At 39.2% G+C, this 17989-nt stretch overlaps 1 protein-coding gene across 1 annotated transcript in view; it reads right to left on the bottom strand.

The window, feature by feature from the left end:
* snrkb (SNF related kinase b) overlaps nt 1-17989 on the bottom strand; it is a 37670-nt gene extending 19681 nt beyond the window's left edge. Inside the window, exons 1-2 of the mRNA XM_053505039.1 lie at nt 17776-17989; nt 2801-3464 (exon numbers count right to left, since the gene is read on the bottom strand). Of these exons, the coding sequence (XP_053361014.1) occupies nt 2801-3389 (589 nt within the window). The 5' untranslated portion in view covers nt 3390-3464; nt 17776-17989. The remainder of the gene's footprint in view (nt 1-2800; nt 3465-17775) is intronic.

Genomic DNA, 17989 nt, shown 5'->3' with positions numbered 1-17989 from the left:
ACACACACACACATACACACACACACACATACACACACACACACACACACACCACATACACACACACCACATACACACACACCACATACACACACACACACACACCACATACATCTACATCAGCCATGTGGAATCAGTGTATGAAACCTGCCTGGCCAAAAAGAAAAAAAAAGCAAAGAAAAACAACTAAGAAGATTGCAGATAGAGGAATTGGATAAAGAACCGTTCAACACATTATTAAAACCTGGAAGGAAAGTGCTGAACCGCAAACAACGGCGAAGAAACGTGGTCGAAAAAATGATGACTTAAACGATTGGTTAAAGTTCATTATAAAAAATTGATAGTATAAATCAGAGTCTAATATGTTTAATGGTGAAAGTAAGAACATTTCATGTGGGTCATGTGGTCATGTGGTCTGATGAGTCCAGATTGACCCTATTCCAGGGTGATGGGTACATCAGGGTAAGAAGGGAATCATGCATAGTGCCCACTGTACCAGCCTCTGGAGGCGAGGTTATGATCTGGGGTCACTTCAGTTGGTCAGGTCTAGACTCAGCAATGTTTGTGGCAAAAAAATTAAGTCAGCTGATGACCTCAAGGTACCGAATGACCAGGTTATCACATATGTGGTGTATTTCCTCTAAGACTTAACTCAAATTATCGAACTGGGAGCATAAGGAATCATTTTCACACAAACTGACAAACAAAAATGTGTGTGTGCGACTACTCATTTATTTATTTATTGGGGCGGTTAGGTACAGTAGAGTATATACGTGCACTAACAAGCTCCACCGGCAGAAGAAGGAATCATACAGTACATTCACACACTGCCAGGTTAGTGGGTAGAAACTGAGTCACTTCCTTTGTAGGATTTTAGTTTATGCTTTTTTTTATTAATTTGTTTTCTTTAATTACAATGTCTTGCTTTTATTATGAATCATATAATCTAAACCTGTTTGTTTTTTTACTTTATGGTTTGATATTTATAGATAGATAGATAGATAGATAGAGTACGTTAATGATCATAATGTAAGTCAAAACATTTTGTATAACAATCTGGTTGTTTCAGTATAACGTGTGTTCAGGGCAGTAGGTCTGGTCTCTTTGGTGCCCCAGGCTGGGTTTAAAAGGAGGGGGAAAAATCCAAAAAAATTTAGTAATTTCTCATGTTTCAGGTATTGCTTTGCTTCATTTAGCTAGTTTGCATCCTTTACCACGCCTAGATCAGATTATACCTCATTGTAGGAATAAATTTCAAAGCTCTTGTACACTAGGTGCTAGATGTGGGTTTCAGTCTGGACTGCCGCAAATTATTCTGCTTGGCCTCGTCTCGCCTCCTAGAGCTCAGAGATGTTTCCGTTCGCAGGGAGAAATCTTCACTGAAGAAAAGATGAAAGACGTGAGGAGAGACACGAGAGACAGAGAGAGAGAAAGATAAAGCCAAAGAAGAAAACCTGAAACCTGGTGGTGAGTGTAAAGAGAAACCCATCCCATCTGGTTTCGATCCAATCTCCATAAATACTCGTGACTACATATACAGTATACAGTAGATACAGGACTAAAGGTGAAGAGTGAAGCATACGCTTAGCTTGAGGAATAATACAGCATTCAAATACAGCAGTACTAGCTACAGTGCTGTACGTAGCGCTGTTACCAAGTTCCAGACGTTAGCTTCAGGCATCAACACGACTGACTTACTGTCTTTATTTATTATAAACATTAAATGCTCAACAGCACAGGGTGAATATATATTAGAATTAGAATATAGATTCATGATACAGCACTCTTCTGTTCAGCTTTATGATGCAAACTGGAAAGAAATAGGTCGTAAGTCATAAACACACACACACACACACACGCACACGCACACGCAAAGAAATATCAAACCCACTGAGGGACTACCATGCTCTTCACTCCAAATTATAACCGAAGCAAAGTGCACCAGAGAGCCACATGTGCCCTCTTACACATAAAAACAACCCCACACATGCCCACACTCTCTCTCACACACACACACATACAAACACACACACACACACACACAACCACACATATATACAATAACAGCGATCAATTTATGATCTCATAAACCTGCAAGTCCATTACGTTCACATAATTTGATTTCACATATTTTGAGCTTAAACCGAATCAATGTTTTCTAAATAGGGAAAGAACATTTGAGTCACACGCACCCAAAAACATGAGTACGTTTTAAAAGAATAATGGCTGATAATACATACTGTAATTGCTTTGAAACTTTAACATGTATACAGACAAATATTTGGACACACCTTTTAACTCCATGGTCTTTCCTGACTTTTATTTCTTTCTACACTGTAAAACAATACTGAAGACGTCCAATATGTGCAATAATCTCATTTGAACAGTTGATATCAAGATGTATCTGTTACTTATACTCTGTAAATCCTTTATAATGACTCTAATCTGAGGGGCCGTTTGTTAATTAATGATTTCTAAATCTTGTAACTCTAAATGAACTTCTCCTCTGCAGCAGAGGTAAGTTCTGGTCTTGATTTCCTGGAAAGGTCTTCATTAAAGACAGTTTCCGCATGGTGCTTGATGAAAATGTTTTTGCATATGCACTAGACAAAATACTGTCCTTGCAAGAACCGTTCCAGAAAAGCTGACCTTCGTGTCTTAAAATAACAACTGACTGCCGTTGTTACTTAATTGCATGAATCATATGTGTTATTTCAAAGTTTTGAAAAAAAATTGGACTACAACTCAACTCAAGGGCAAGAGAGACAAAAACGCACGTGCATGTACTGTGTACACTCACCCACAGCGGGGGCATCATACTCCTCTCCCAGCAGAATCTCTGGCGCTGAATACGCTAGCGAGCCACAGCTAGTGACGAGCATGGTTCCGGGCTGGAAGTGGTTGCTAAAGCCAAAGTCAGTGAGCTTGACAGTCCCTTGCTGGCGGAAGAACACGACGTTCTCGGGCTTCAGGTCCCTGTGCACCACATGCAGCCGATGGCAGTACGCGATCGCGCGCACGATCTGGGCGAAGTGCACTTTAGCGGTGTGCTCGGCGACTCCGCCTTCGTGCCTCAGGATGTAATCGTACAGGTCGCCGCCGTCGCCCAGCTCCAGGATGAGGTAAAGCTTGGTGTGCGTGTCGATCACCTCGTAGAGACGCACCACATTGGGGTGCTGTACCAACTTCATGCAGCACACCTCCTGCAGCAGGTGGCCCGTGGCCAGGCTGTCCAGCTTAGTCTTATCGATGATTTTTACAGCCACCAGCTGACCGGTGAAAACGTGGCGGGCGAGCTTCACGACAGCGAAGTGGCCTTTGCCCAACGTGCGATCCAGCTCGTAGAGGCCGGCGATTTTTCCCTCGGAGCCGCTCTTTGTGGCGGCCATCTTGAATCGGTGGTGCGCGGCCGGTGTGCGGTTACAGGGAGATTTAAAGGAAATGCAGCTCTAGTGTGACATCACCTGTGAAAAATCAGAAGAGCGATAATTAAAACCGCACTTGGGTAATGACTTTTATTACAATATTGTGAACACAGCACTTCAAGACTTCCAAACCAAATAAATGAAAAGAAAAAAAATCGTGAAAATGGCACGAGTCAGTGAAACAATGGCATTTGGGTCATATCCTTTTTGTTACTTTCTTGCTCTATGTAACACTTTTTCATCAATCATTCAGGTTATAGAGCTTGATGTTTAGCAGATGATCTGTAGCAGTGGTCCCCAATCGGGATTTGGTACTGGACCGGACAGAAAGAATTTATTTCCATTTTATTGTCTGCAAAGTTGTTAAACTCCTGGATCACACCAGTTCTGTTTTATGGTGTTATATGTACAGTATTACGCACTTCATCATGCTTCGTTACGAACGTGTAAAGGCCGGAATTCTGTGGAAAACAGTCTAACATAAAACCCATCCGTGGTGCAAAAAATAAAAAATAAAAATAAATTAAGTAATTAAAAAAAAAAAATATATATATATATATATATATTTTTTTTTTTTTTTTTTTTCCTATAACATATAAAAAATTTTGTATTAAACTTTTTTGGCCGATTCTGTACAGTATATATATATATATATTCACACACACATACAGTATACACACACATAATTGGCCAAGAAAGTGTATACACACTTCAGGAAAGGAAAAATAGTATAAAGTATATTATATTTATATAATATATAAATAATAATAATAATAATAATAATAATATCATATATTAATATATAACATATAGCATTACATTTTGTATTAAAGTATTTATACAAGTTTTTCTTTTCCTGAAGTGTGTATAAATGAATACAGAAGTCAGGGATGCATATCAGTGACTTCAGAAATATTGTACCTCTATTTAGTTTGCTAAAAATAAATCTTGGTCTGAATATTGCTTACTCGAGACGGGAACTTGGAAGATGTTTTTGTCTCACAGTTGATACGAGCACTCTGTCTAATTCTTTTATCTACAAGGCTTGACAGTTCTACTTTCCAAGTGCACCTGCCTTTCAGCACACACTCAGTCCCATTAGTGTGTCATTAGTGTTAATAGCAGCAAGTTAAGTAAGTCCTTAAATACATAACGTGTACTTTTAGTGTTATGTTAGTAGGTCATTACTTGTTCTACATCACAGGCGGGGACTGGCACAATTAAAAACACAAGTTGCTAAGTGTCTGACACACTAAGCAAGAATCCCTGTGTTAAAGGCGAAATATTTTTACTAGACATTTACGCAATTACAGTAAATATAGAATAATGGGCGATTGTTTCCGCGCAGACTATTTCCTTTGACGTCAGATAAGACGCAGTGATGTCATTTATATTTAAAAGAGTAATAACCTGTGGTTTAAGGTATTTATAACCACGTACTCGAGTCTTATGAAGGAAAACAGAACTCCATTTGAGACGCAACTGTCTCGAAGAGTAACAAATTTTTAAATAAACTTTTCCATATTTATTTGTTTTAACATTTTGTATTCTTCGTATTGTTTGCAGCATTAATGGTGATTAAATTGCGTCTTTCAGCTTCAGCGCATTGTACAGTACGTGAATGTGTTTAAATGTCAGATAAATCGTCATGTCATGTTTGCTACTTAGCAACCCTTTCGTCGTCTTGCCGCAGGCTGTTTTTTTAGGACAATGGAACAATAGTTTAGTAAAATGTACTTTAAGAATGCTTTCTTCATTTATTTGGAACTTCTAAAAAAACATTCCAGTGGCCTGGGATCCTCCCAACAGCAGGTGTGTGTGCACAGGCGGGAAAGGGACAGCCATTAAACCTTTAACATCCTTATTTAAAGAAAAAACATTTTGTCTTCTGATGTGGAAATAATAATAAGAATAATGAAACTTTTTACTGGCTTGGAAATATATAAAAAAAATAATAATAATTGCAACACTGTCCTCTACCAAATGGTTGAGATGTCACTTCATGGTAAAGGTATCAGTAAAATAAATAAAAGTAGCAATATGAATAAATTATTCAATCAATCAAAAAGACATTAAATGCTCCATTTTTTTAGGTTGTGACGCAAAAGCACAATTTTGGGGGGGCATTTGATCTACTTTGTTTCTCGTGTTATGCTAGAAATCAATTGAAAATGCATAATATTTAAAGAAACCGTAACATAGTACTGTATAATATACTGTACGATTAACAATAAACAACTTAAGAAGGCTCAGTTAGGTTCAACACGTACTTCCACACACTTAGAGAAGTAGTAAGCAAAAGAAGGTGAAAGTTTCTTAAAGAGAATTATTATTGGTGATGAGACACGGATTTATCACTATGAGTCGGAGAGTAAACAGAAACATCCTAAATCGCAGACTGAGAAAAAGTTAAAAAGTTGACCATCAGCTGGAAAATTCATTAATGCTTATAATTTTCTTGGATTCTCAAGTGTCAGTATTGGAACATTATCAAGAAAAAGGTTCAACAATCAACGGTGCTCGTTACAGTGAAGAAGAGAAGCCTAAACTTAAATTAAATGCAGAGGACTGATATCCAAGGGCGTCGTCATCTTGTATGACAATGCACGTCTGCACACTTCAGCCCACACTATCCACACTCTGCAAAAACTTATTTAAGTAACCTCCCCATAGTCCTGATCTCTTCAACTGTTTGGTTTGACATAAAAAAGGAACAATTTTTTTAATGTAAAAAAAATTGTATTTGTGTTTTCTAAAAGACATGAAGATTAAAATTAAATTCTACAGCTGAACTGCAGATCATTTTTGACCTTACCGTTGTATAGGGTTAATTATATATATAGCTAAAGGGTTACACACCTTGTTACAGGGTTAATATTACCACACTGTTTCAGATTTATATCTTGACTACATGAAGAAATAAGCATGGCATGCTTGCACGGGCATAACAGGGCATGTTGCAAAATCTGGTCTTTTTGCATAATTCTTTACATAATCGGCGGAGAGCTAGGTATGACTTAGTTATCTTTAATCTTTGTGTGTGTGGGAGAGTGTGTGTGTGTTGTTTAAACAGGAACGGGTGTGTTGCATGTGAAAGCATGTGCGTGCTACAGTGTGTAATGTTGGTAAACTTATGTGCGGTTCTTCCCTTTAGAGTAAAAACTGATAGAAGCCTCCTCTGTAACCTCTGTCTTTAATATTTCATATTTAAAATATTAATTGAAAAACAGCATGTGACACGGCGCACAGACGGGTGTGTAAACTTTAATAAATTAAAATCAAACTTCAAAATAAAGTGTGACAGAAAGAAAGAGAGAGAGAGAGAGAGACTCCCTACGAGTGGTATATTGGGTAGAGCAATGCATACACACTTGTACAATACGTGTGTGTGCACATGCACTCTCACACTTTAAATAGCCTTTGAATTTTCTTAATATTTCCATAAAATCCAGCATTCTCCTGTTAGGTGTCTAGCGTAACTCGAAGTACATGATGTACAAAAGTGCACATTACAATATAAATGACATTTTATTTTGAATTGTCGATATTCTAATTAAAAAGAATAAATGCTAAACTGAGTAAAGCTCTAGATTAGTTTGAAGCGCTTTTTCTGCGATACTGCTGCCTGGTGCGAGAAACTGACATCTCAGTCTCGTTTATCTAAAATTACTTTCGGTCTAATTCTAACATAATAATGTTCAGCCAAACCATTTGTGGTCAAAATTGTACACACCCTCATTATGGAAAGGAATCTTGTTTTTGCAATAAGTTCTTTGAACTGTTTTTTTCCTGGAGAAAGGGCCATGACATTACAACGCAAAACATCACGGTCTTTGGTGTCCGTGGACACGGGTGAGCCTTGGGTGCCCATGATCCTGTCACCAGTTAATGTGTTGGTCTACATCCTTAATAGAAGAAAATTTTCAAATTATGAGGGACAACTTTTAATTTATTATAAATACAGAACCAATTAAATACACATACTCCATCATTGGAATATTAACTCAGTGGTGCTGAAAATCCCAGGATATCTGTTAATTTGTCAAGGCCAAGGCCTTTCAACTTCTGTTAATAATCATGATTGACTACAGCTGCTACAGTAGCTTCTCAGTGCCAACATAAAAATGGTTTGTCTGAGAGCACTCACTGGATCGACCAACACACAGAACAACGAAAAGGAAAGTGCAATGAATCTTAGCGCAGATTTACTTTGCACAAGTCAGAAATCTCTCTTTTTAAAACAACTGCCGATTCCAAGATCAGTTCAAACAATTGCATGTAAGAACAAGTCATTGGGAGGTGCCGCCACTTTGCCAAGTTCTGGAACACTTAAACTGTCACCCTCAGCAGAGAGGAAATTAAAAGAGATTTCAGGAATTGCTGGAAGCTGCTGGAAGACTAGTGTCACCTTCTACTGTACAGTCAAACCAGTTTCTCATCATCAAGGACCGAAAGAAAGAAGCCTCTGCTCTGGAATCTGCACCAGTCTGGTTCGCAGTTGAGCATGAAGACCCTGTGTAATGCCTGTGGCCGGTTCCACTTGACCATGTAGATGGTCTTGGATTCGGCTGATGAAGGCAGATGTTCCCTCATGGTCAATCACTCAGGACGGAAATTCCCACAGACAGTTTTGTACCTGAGCCTCCAAAAATGAAAGTGGACTTGAACATTTTTCCTGTTTTACTAAACTTCCAATCCCTCCTAACACTCAGCATGACTGCAGATTAATCCCTGCTATCTAATATCACCCAAATGAGGACAGGTTCCTTGTTGAGCCTGGTTCCTCTTAAGGTTTCTTCTTGTCATCATCTCAGGGAGTTTTCTCTCGCCATCGTGACCCTCGGCTTGTTTTTCACACCCATTTCTATATATTTTTTGATTCTGTAAAGCTGCTTTGAGACATTGACCGTTGCTAAAAGTGCTACATAAATAAACCTGAATTGAACTGAATCGATAAAGCAGGAAACCGTACAGGAAGCTTTTGGAGCCTCAACCCTGTAGAAAATTTGTGCCGTCATGTTAATGCCAATAAAGATGTTGAGGTTCTCTTTGGGAGTGACAAGGAAGGATAAGATAAAGATTGAGTCCATCAGAGGGACAACCCATGTTAGATGTTTTCGAGATAAAGCCAGAGAGGCCAGATTGAGGTGGTTTGGACATGTTCAGAGGAGAGATTGTGATTATATTGGTAGAAGATTCGAACTGCCAGGCAGGAGGTGTAAAGGAAGACCAAGGAGGGGATTTGTGGATGGGAACAGCCGAAAGACAAAGAAGAAGATGTTTGTGCCAATACATAATTAAATGACCACAACCAATTCAGCTAAAAAGATAGATCAAACATGTAGGCATTTGGCACACGCCCTTATCCAGAGTGACTTACATTTTTATCTCATTATACATCTGAGAAGGTAAGGGGTCAACAGGGACAACTTGGTGGTCCTGGGGTTTGAACGTGTGATCTTAAAAAAACGCAGTTCAATGTCTTAACCACTGAGCTGCCCCCTGCTCCAGTTAAAAGCCGGGCCAGAGGTTTTTGATGTCGTCACAAAACATCTGCTAAATGTGAAGGGACATACAGATGAAATATCACGTGTGCTGAACTGTAAGTACACTACCGCGCAAAAGTTTGGGATCACTTGCAAATGTCTTTGTTTCATGCAATTCACAAAAAAATGTAAAACTTTTTTACAAACAATTAAAGTTCTAGCCGATATTCTGACAGCCAGCGCAGTCTCCGGATCTGAATCCTATCAAGCTGTTGTGGGAGCAGCTTGACCGAATGGTACGGAGGAAGATTCTATCAAGCCAAGACATCTTGTGTGGAGATGCTCCAGGAAGCATGGGGTGACATCTCATCAGATAATCTTCGGAGAAATCGACAGCTAGAAAGTCTGCCAGTCTGAAATTGCTGCAAAAGGTGTTTTTAGAGGAAGAAGTCGTCAAAGTTTTAGAACCTCCATCAAAATCATTATTTCTAACTCATGTCTTGTTCTTTTTGCAATATTTTCTATTCAGACCAATTTCGTGTGTGTTTTCAAGGTGATCCCAAACTTTTAAGCAGTAGTGCATATTTGATAAATGCATGATGAAATTCCTGTTAAGGATTGTCGGTCGTACAATCGTCCTGCCCCGCTAGAAGAAATTGTTGCGAGCGCAATAATGCCGTGACGTTCATGGTCATGATGAGAGTAGACAAACTTTCGACTGCAACCTTACCTGATGTGAATGAGGGGAATTATATTACAGACGCTTACTGTACCACTAAGGTATTGATGTCACCTGTCAGTAAGATCGAGCTTCAGGCAATAAACACAACTCTAACATTAAAAACATGGAGTCTCCAAGTGGTCATGTGACGGTATCTGAGTGGTCATGTGACCGTATCTGGAGACGAGAGACGAGAGGTGGTGTGTTTCTGTGCATATCGCTGGAGGGGTCATATGACGAGAGCGCAAACCAGATGGTGCAGATCAATATGTGTAACAAGATATCATAATTAGTGTGTGTGTGTGTGTGTGTGTGGTAATGGAGGTTACAGAATAGTTAATGAGTTGTATCCAGGGAAGAGAGAGACTGATGCCATGTTGAGGTGATGCACTTGATCTCTACTGGGACCACACACACATGAGCGCGCACACACACACACACACACACACACACACACACACACACACACACACACACACACACACACACACACACACACAAAGAGTGCACTGTTTTTCTGCAGAAAGCAATGTGGCTAATTACTGATGTGCTGCTTCACTTCTATCCCACTGCTGAGTGTTTGACCTCAACACACACACGCACACACACACACACACACACACACACACACACACACACACACACACAGGGTCATTGTTCTACAGGCACTTCTTTCTCTTTCTCTTTCTATATCTCTTCTCTTTCTACTTCTATCTTTCTATACTCACAAACAGAAGCAAACATCATGTTTAACATAAAAAATAAGATTATAAAAATATAATTAAGAAAACTGGTAAAAGTTCAACAGGTAAAAAAAACATTTATAAAAGAATAAAAAAGTTAATCGTCACATGATTGGTAAAAATAAAGAAAAACAGATAGAAAGATTAAAAAAGAAAGAAAGTGCATTTCTGTATGCTTGTATGTACAGTATAAGCATGTGACTGTGTATATTGTGTATACTTTGTGTGTGTGTGTGTGTGTGTGTGTGTGTGTGTGTGTGTGTGTGTGTCCGGAGGAAGGATAAGGTTTTCCCTTCCATAGTGTCTGACAGGCAAACTGCTTCCTACTACAGTAAGAGCACACACTGCATCCTATTGATAACACTCACACACACACACATACACACATACACAAACACAAACACACATACACACACACACATACACACACATATATACACACACACATACACACACACATACACACACACATACACACACACATACACACACACATATACACACACATATACACACACACACACACACACTTACTCCACCCATTCTGTGTGTTTCTCTCTCTCAGTGCTACACAGCACATCTCAGGCACGAGCACAACATGGCTCTGCAGCTGCTGCCTTACACACACACACACACACACACACACACACGCTTAAGGTTGCATATGCGCACACATATACACGTACAGATGACTGATGAAGCCGTGCATGCATGCACACAACAACAACACAAATACACAAAAAACAAACACACATACACACACAAAATCATGCAGCCTGACAGGAGGCTCAGTGTGACAGACAGCACCAGGGGACGAGTGTGAGATGATGACTCATACGGAGAGAGAGAGAAGGATGAGAGAAAGAGGAAGAGGGAGAGAGAGAAGGATGAGAGATGAGAGAGAGGAGTGGGGTTTCCTCTACAGGTATGATCTCATCGTCAGTGTTCCCATCATCAACTATTGATGCTGATGAGGTCAGTGTGGTGAGGGGGAGCGAACAGCAGTGTGCAGAGTACATTAACACACACACACACCCTTACTCTTAAGAGTCTTTGAATTATTGACTTATTTTTTGATTTTTGATTTTTTTATATATATCAGTGTTTTTGATGAAGGGTTTCATGCTAAAACAGTCACGGGTCTGTCACGTTCACAGCACTGTGTGTTAAAGAGAATAAATCAATCATCACACACCGATTCTGTTGATTTCCTGTGATGGCCAGAATCCATCGTCAGCCGGTCTGCTCGGTTTAGCTGGAGGCGTGTGTGAGCAGTGTGTCAGATCACCGTCGAATTATCTGAGGCAATTTTCAAGTAAAAATCATTTCCTGAATGTCAGTTGGGTTTTACAGCGAAACCTCGGCACACAAATGCCTTCCCTTACAGATTTTTACGAATTAAAATTTTGCACGAAATCTGCCACGGCTTTTAAACAAGCGAATGAACAAACCAAACCGATCGCAAATTTGTTGTCAATTCACTCAAGTGTGTCAATCGCTGTTTAGAAAGTGTCAATCCACGATTGGACGCTAGGTGATTTTCCCGCATGTTTTTTTTTTTTTTTTGGTAATATTTTTGGGTGACTGGAACAGATTATCTGCATTTACATTATTTCTAAGGAGAAAATTCGTACCGCTACATAAATTTTCGCCTTAAGAGCTCACCTCCAGAACGAATTAAATTTGTTCTGACGTTTTATATTTCTCACGGTTGAGCATCTCAAACTTGACATAATCTTAACAAGGACGGAGAGAGAGAGTTTATTGCAATGCCCACTTGACTCAATTTAACAACGTGAACTGTATCATGGCTAAAAATCACAATTATTTTGGTTAATATTTACATTAAGATCATTAAACACAATTATTTATTGACCTTGGAAACATTATGGATTTCTTGAACTTTTAAATTTTTTTTATTTGTATACATTTCTTTTAAAGTTCCTGAGTGGCGCAACAGAAAAGTATTTAACCCATCATATGGACATGGCGAGTTTCAATCCTGGCTGACGCTACGGCTGTCCGTAGCCAGGAGTCTAAGGGGCAGATTGGGCTGTGCTCTCAGAGGGGCAGGGGTGGCGTACCTGCACTCTCACATCAATCACAGCGACACAGGCTAATCATGGCTGTCACAGAGCTTACACAGTTAACACTTTCCTCAGAGTGTGTTATTCCCCAAACAGTGTAGTTCAAAAGAAGTGGTCATCTTTAAGGGAGCATGTGATATTGCCTTCGCCCTCCCTGGTTGCTAGCAGTCATGTCATTTTTAAGTGGATTTTATTTGTACATATAAAAAAAAAAAAAAGAAAACAGCTCTGTGCGATAACCTTTGAACTCTTTATTTATTGTGAGATTTGAAGAAGAGAACGTTCTATAACTTTGTGCAATTTTAAATATAAAAGTTAAAAGTTATTTAATACTCTATGTTTAATTATCAACATACAGTACAGTTTAAATTTTAAAACTTTCACCCCCAACTACTTAAACAAAAAGTTATATATAAAAACAAAAACCAATCAGTCCATCTATAGTTTTAACTTTGGTTTTTCTTGAACTTAATTAGATTTCAAATGTAAAAATAAAAATCGGCTTTTAGTAAGAAGCTTTTAGTAAGCACACCTTTGTAAAACAAATAGGTGAGCTGGATATATAACCCACAACGTGTATATCTTTATACAGTACTGTAAATCTGTGCATCATATAGGTAGACTGTCGATTTGAATCAATTTGGGGCATTGGAATCCTCGATTGTATTAAAGTTTATTTTCTGATTTCAAGCAGCTCCATTTAATATTAAATATTTATTGAAACAAAAACTAATACCATTATAAAACATGTTGAAACCTGTGAAACGTTTTTTTTACAGATGGTTTAGCCTTTATACAGTAATATTAATATTTTTTTATTATTGTGTCCTATTAATATGATGTCGCCCTCGATGATAATTATAATAAATATAACAATTCTTCTTTGAGATCCTGTTTTTCACGCTGCATGAAAGACGCAATGACTTGTGGGGACATTTTTCATTCCCTTTTCCATTGAAGTGAACATCTGTTGTTCACTCGTTCCCTACACCGTTCTTACTTACCTTTGAACTGAACATTTTCGACTCCCTGCAGTTTGGAATCACACTTAACATGGCTGAACAGGCCATACTCCAGGCCAATCGAAACGCGCCTCCAGTTATAATAAATAAAGCCAAAACATGCACCAAAAGTGATTCAATCCCCATATGGACTGTGGTGTTAAAATGCTCGTCATTACAACAGAAATAAACTGTTTTGTCACCTGGTTTCTAGATGTCCCATTTATGGCTCTTTTTTATTTTTATTTTTATGTAACTCATAAGTTAACATCATACTTAGCTAAAAAATTATACATAATCAGTATATATATGTACTGTTTATATATGCTTTTTTTTAATCTTTAACTTCATAATGTTTCTTTATGCCCACACTGCATATTTATACTCCTTCTGAATTTGTATAAGGAGTCAACGCTCATCATTTTTGCTCAGGATGTTCATAAAAGTCATGTGCCTCAGAAAACTTAGCACAGAGCCAAAGCGCCCTTCCCTATAGATATGAGTGCATTATGGGTTTTCTATACCGCCTGGGCTAAATGGTTTAGTCGCTAACGCTAAGCAGTGCACGGAGTGCTTTGACGAGCACGCTAGACTTTCGGCAGGTGTCTACAAAATAGCACATTTCTCAAAGTTGCGCACTTCATAACACACCAGTATCTAAACCCATTACATCCAGAATCCTGGCAATTCCGTTTTTTTTACTTCCTTTTTTCCTATCTTCTCTCACCGCGATATTTTAATCGCTTAGCGTCTCGAGTGCTGTGTGATGAAATTGCAGTGAGAGCGCTATCCTCTCACACAACACACACACTCACACTGCAGCATGCTGCTCTCAGCAGCTCGAAGGCATGTGTGTCAGGACATTGTGTCCATACCGCACAATCACACCCACACACCCATATATACACACACCCACGTTCAAACACACACACACACACAGTCTCACATGGCCTGCAGTTCTAGAATTATGTTCCAAACATTGACACACACTCCCTAACCAATGATGCTAGAAACACACACACAGCTGCTGAGTGTGGGAAATGCCGCACAGCTCAGATGCAGCAACAGCAGCACATAGTGCTCAAGTCTTCAGCCTGGAGCTTACAACCGTCCCCAGAGCTGTACCCGCAGCCGTGCTCTCAGCCATCACTACAACCATTACTAAAACCATCCTCCCTCAGCGTAATCTTCTGCCTTTCCTCTGACTGAGCCTACAACAATCACTACCACTGTTTAGGCTTTAAGTGAATACCACACACAAACATACAACCTTATGAACATACATACAGCCATCCCTACCGCTGTGCCTACAACACTACACTGCCATCCTTACAGCCCTCAGTACAAGTATACACACAACTATTATTACAGTGGTCAAGACAACCATCACTAAAGCTTTTACTACAACCATTACTACAACCATCCCTATAGTCATCAATACAGCCATCATTACAATCGCCACTACATAACTATAACCAACCCTACAACCATCACTACAACCATCATTACAGCCAGCACTACAGCCATCCCAACAACCATCACTGCAACATCCCTACAACCATTACTACAGCCATCACATAATTACAGCAAACACTACAGCCATCACAACATCCATACAGCTATTCCTACAACCATGACTACAGCCATCACATAATAACAGCCATCACAACAATAATCACTACAGCAATCCTTACAATCATTACTACAGCCATCACTACAGCCATTCTAACATCCCTTAAACCATCCCTACAGCCATCACTACAACTATCCCTACAGCCATTACTACAGTACTCATTACATCACTTTAACCATCACTACATTTTTACAGCCATCCCTACAGCCTCACTGCAGCCATCATTGCAGCCATCATTGCAGCCATCAATGCAGCCATCAATGCAGCCATGCCTACAACCAGTACTACAGCCATGACATAATTACAGCAATCACTACAGCCATCACATAATTACAGCCATCACAACAATAATCACTACAGCAATCCTTACAACCATCACTACAACCATCACTACATCCATCACTACAGCCATCTTTACAGCCATTCTAACATCCCTTAAACCCTCCCTACAGTCATCACTACAACTATCCCTACACCCATCACTACAGTAATCATTACATCACTTTAACCATCACTACATTTTTACAGCCATCCTTACAACTCTCACTACAGTCATCATTACAGCCATTATTGCAGCCATCAATGCAGCCATCACTACAATCTGACCTGCAGCTACTGTATCACTACAACCACCACATACATTGCTACAACCATCGCCCAGCCATCACTACAATCACCACTACATCATCCCAACAACCATCCTTGCATCACTACTCATACCTAAAGAGTTTCCATCAATACAACCCTCACAACAATCATACCCACTACAAATACAACAATCTCTACAACATCAATACAACCATCACTACAGCCTTCTCTAGAGCTGTCATTAAAACCCTTTCTACAACTGTCCATATAGTCCTCGCTACTTTATTCCCTATAGTCTTACATAACTGCACTCTTACCTACATTCTTTCCTTACAGCTATGTCTGCAACTGTCCTTACTGCCATCCCTAAAACCCAACATACTGTAAAGTTGTTCCAACGACCATCCCTTTAGGTATCCTTACACGTCCCTGTAGCAACCAACTCTACATAGGCCGTCTGGACAACCAGAGTTCATATGAGGTTCACAACCTTACTCTAAAACTGGCCTACCAACGCAGCCTAACGCCTGTATGAAACCCAGTAACAGTGTTGATATCATGAGCATCGAATTACCATCTAAAACTCCTGTTAAAGTGAACACTCTTCTTAATGTTCCACGAGCACCTATTGTGTTTAATTAACAGATCACTCGACAAATACACTTACATCTGTATTTACTTTAAATACGAGTTTTACAAGACTCTGGGATTTTTTCAAAATTATGGATTAATATGACATTTTCAAGGTTTATTTAACACTGCAGAAGTTCACCATATTAATAGCTGACTAAAAACTACTGGTTAATTAATGATTTAAAGGTGTATTAGGTGAGATTGGTAAATAAGCAGAGTGAAATAAGATTTGAATAAGTTTTATTTCCCCCCAAACTTCTAATAGTTCTAGAGTTGCTGTCAGTACTTTTACATTCAAGTGCTTGAAGGCCAAGTTGCAACTCTATAAACATGCAACTTTAATTTAAAGTGTCCTTGAGTGCTCGTAAGCTGCTTATTCATAAAATGTATTGTTATTATTATTGTTCACAATATTTATATTGACTACTACAGCTTTAAGGATCAAATTAGACACTTTGTTGTTGTTTTTTTCTTATTAAATTTCCATATCTCTTCTTCTGTGTAGGGTCGATGAGCCCATCCCAGGAAGCCCAGGGTAGGGGCACAAGGAAATGGGACATCCTGGATGGGGCACCAAACCATCACAGGGCACGCATGCGCACACACACAAACACAAACACACACCAATCAGCTCATTCTGCATATCTATATACTTTGGACTGCTGGGGGGAAACCCAGAGCAAACCCACCAAGAACAGGAAGAAGATGTAAACCCCACATACACGCACAGACACAGACAGGCCAGAGACAAGATTTTAACCCCTAATCCTGGAGGTGCGAGGTTATAATATGTAGGTTATAATATAATACATATTTATAGCACTACTACTCGATTAATTAAATAACTCAACACTAAGCTGATTTAAATCAGTTTAAATGGTTAATTGAACCCAATCATGATGTGAAAAAATAAAATCATGCTAATTATTATTAGTGAAGGTTTAAATAACATTTTGCAACACACATACACACACACTCAAAGACTGGAGGTAAGATTCAAACCCCTAACCCTGGAGGTGCGAGGCAACACTTTACCCAATACTATATTTATGGTATATTACCAATCCAGCACTATTAATTGATTGATGCATTAATTAATTAATTAATTAACTCAACCCTGAGCTGATTTAAATCTGTTTAGAGGGTTAATTCAACTCAATCATGATGCGAAAAATAAATGCATTGTAAATTATTTTCAGTGCAGGTTTGAATGACATTTTGCAAAACACACACACACACACACACACACACACACACACTTTCCTCACACAAGCACAGCACTAAGAGTCCAAACTGCGCACATCCACATTGGACCGAACAGAGAAGAAGCTCACAGCCGACACATACGGCCATATTGAACACAATATTCACATGTGTTTACACACACAAACACGCAAACACACACACACATCGGGATTAAAGAAGACACTGCGCGCGCGCTCGTGTTTATTAACTTACCGTTGGTTGTTTATGTGTTTACCGCCGAGCATCCGCCTCCTTCTCTGTAAACAAGCTCTATATTAATCTTAAAAATGAAATCTTTCTTCCTTCTACTCTCCCAAACTGAGTCCCGTGTGTGTGTGTGTGTGTGTGTGTGTGCGGCTGAAGGTGAGAGAGAGGAGAGAGAAATGAAACAGATGAGACGTTGCTCCGCTCCGTCAGAGTCTCTCGC

Source organism: Clarias gariepinus, chromosome 10 (genome assembly GCF_024256425.1).
Source record: "Clarias gariepinus isolate MV-2021 ecotype Netherlands chromosome 10, CGAR_prim_01v2, whole genome shotgun sequence".
NCBI classification, from domain to species: domain Eukaryota; kingdom Metazoa; phylum Chordata; class Actinopteri; order Siluriformes; family Clariidae; genus Clarias; species Clarias gariepinus.
The sequence above is the reverse complement of the archived record's forward strand: the minus strand, read 5'-3'. Positions and strand labels throughout refer to the sequence as shown.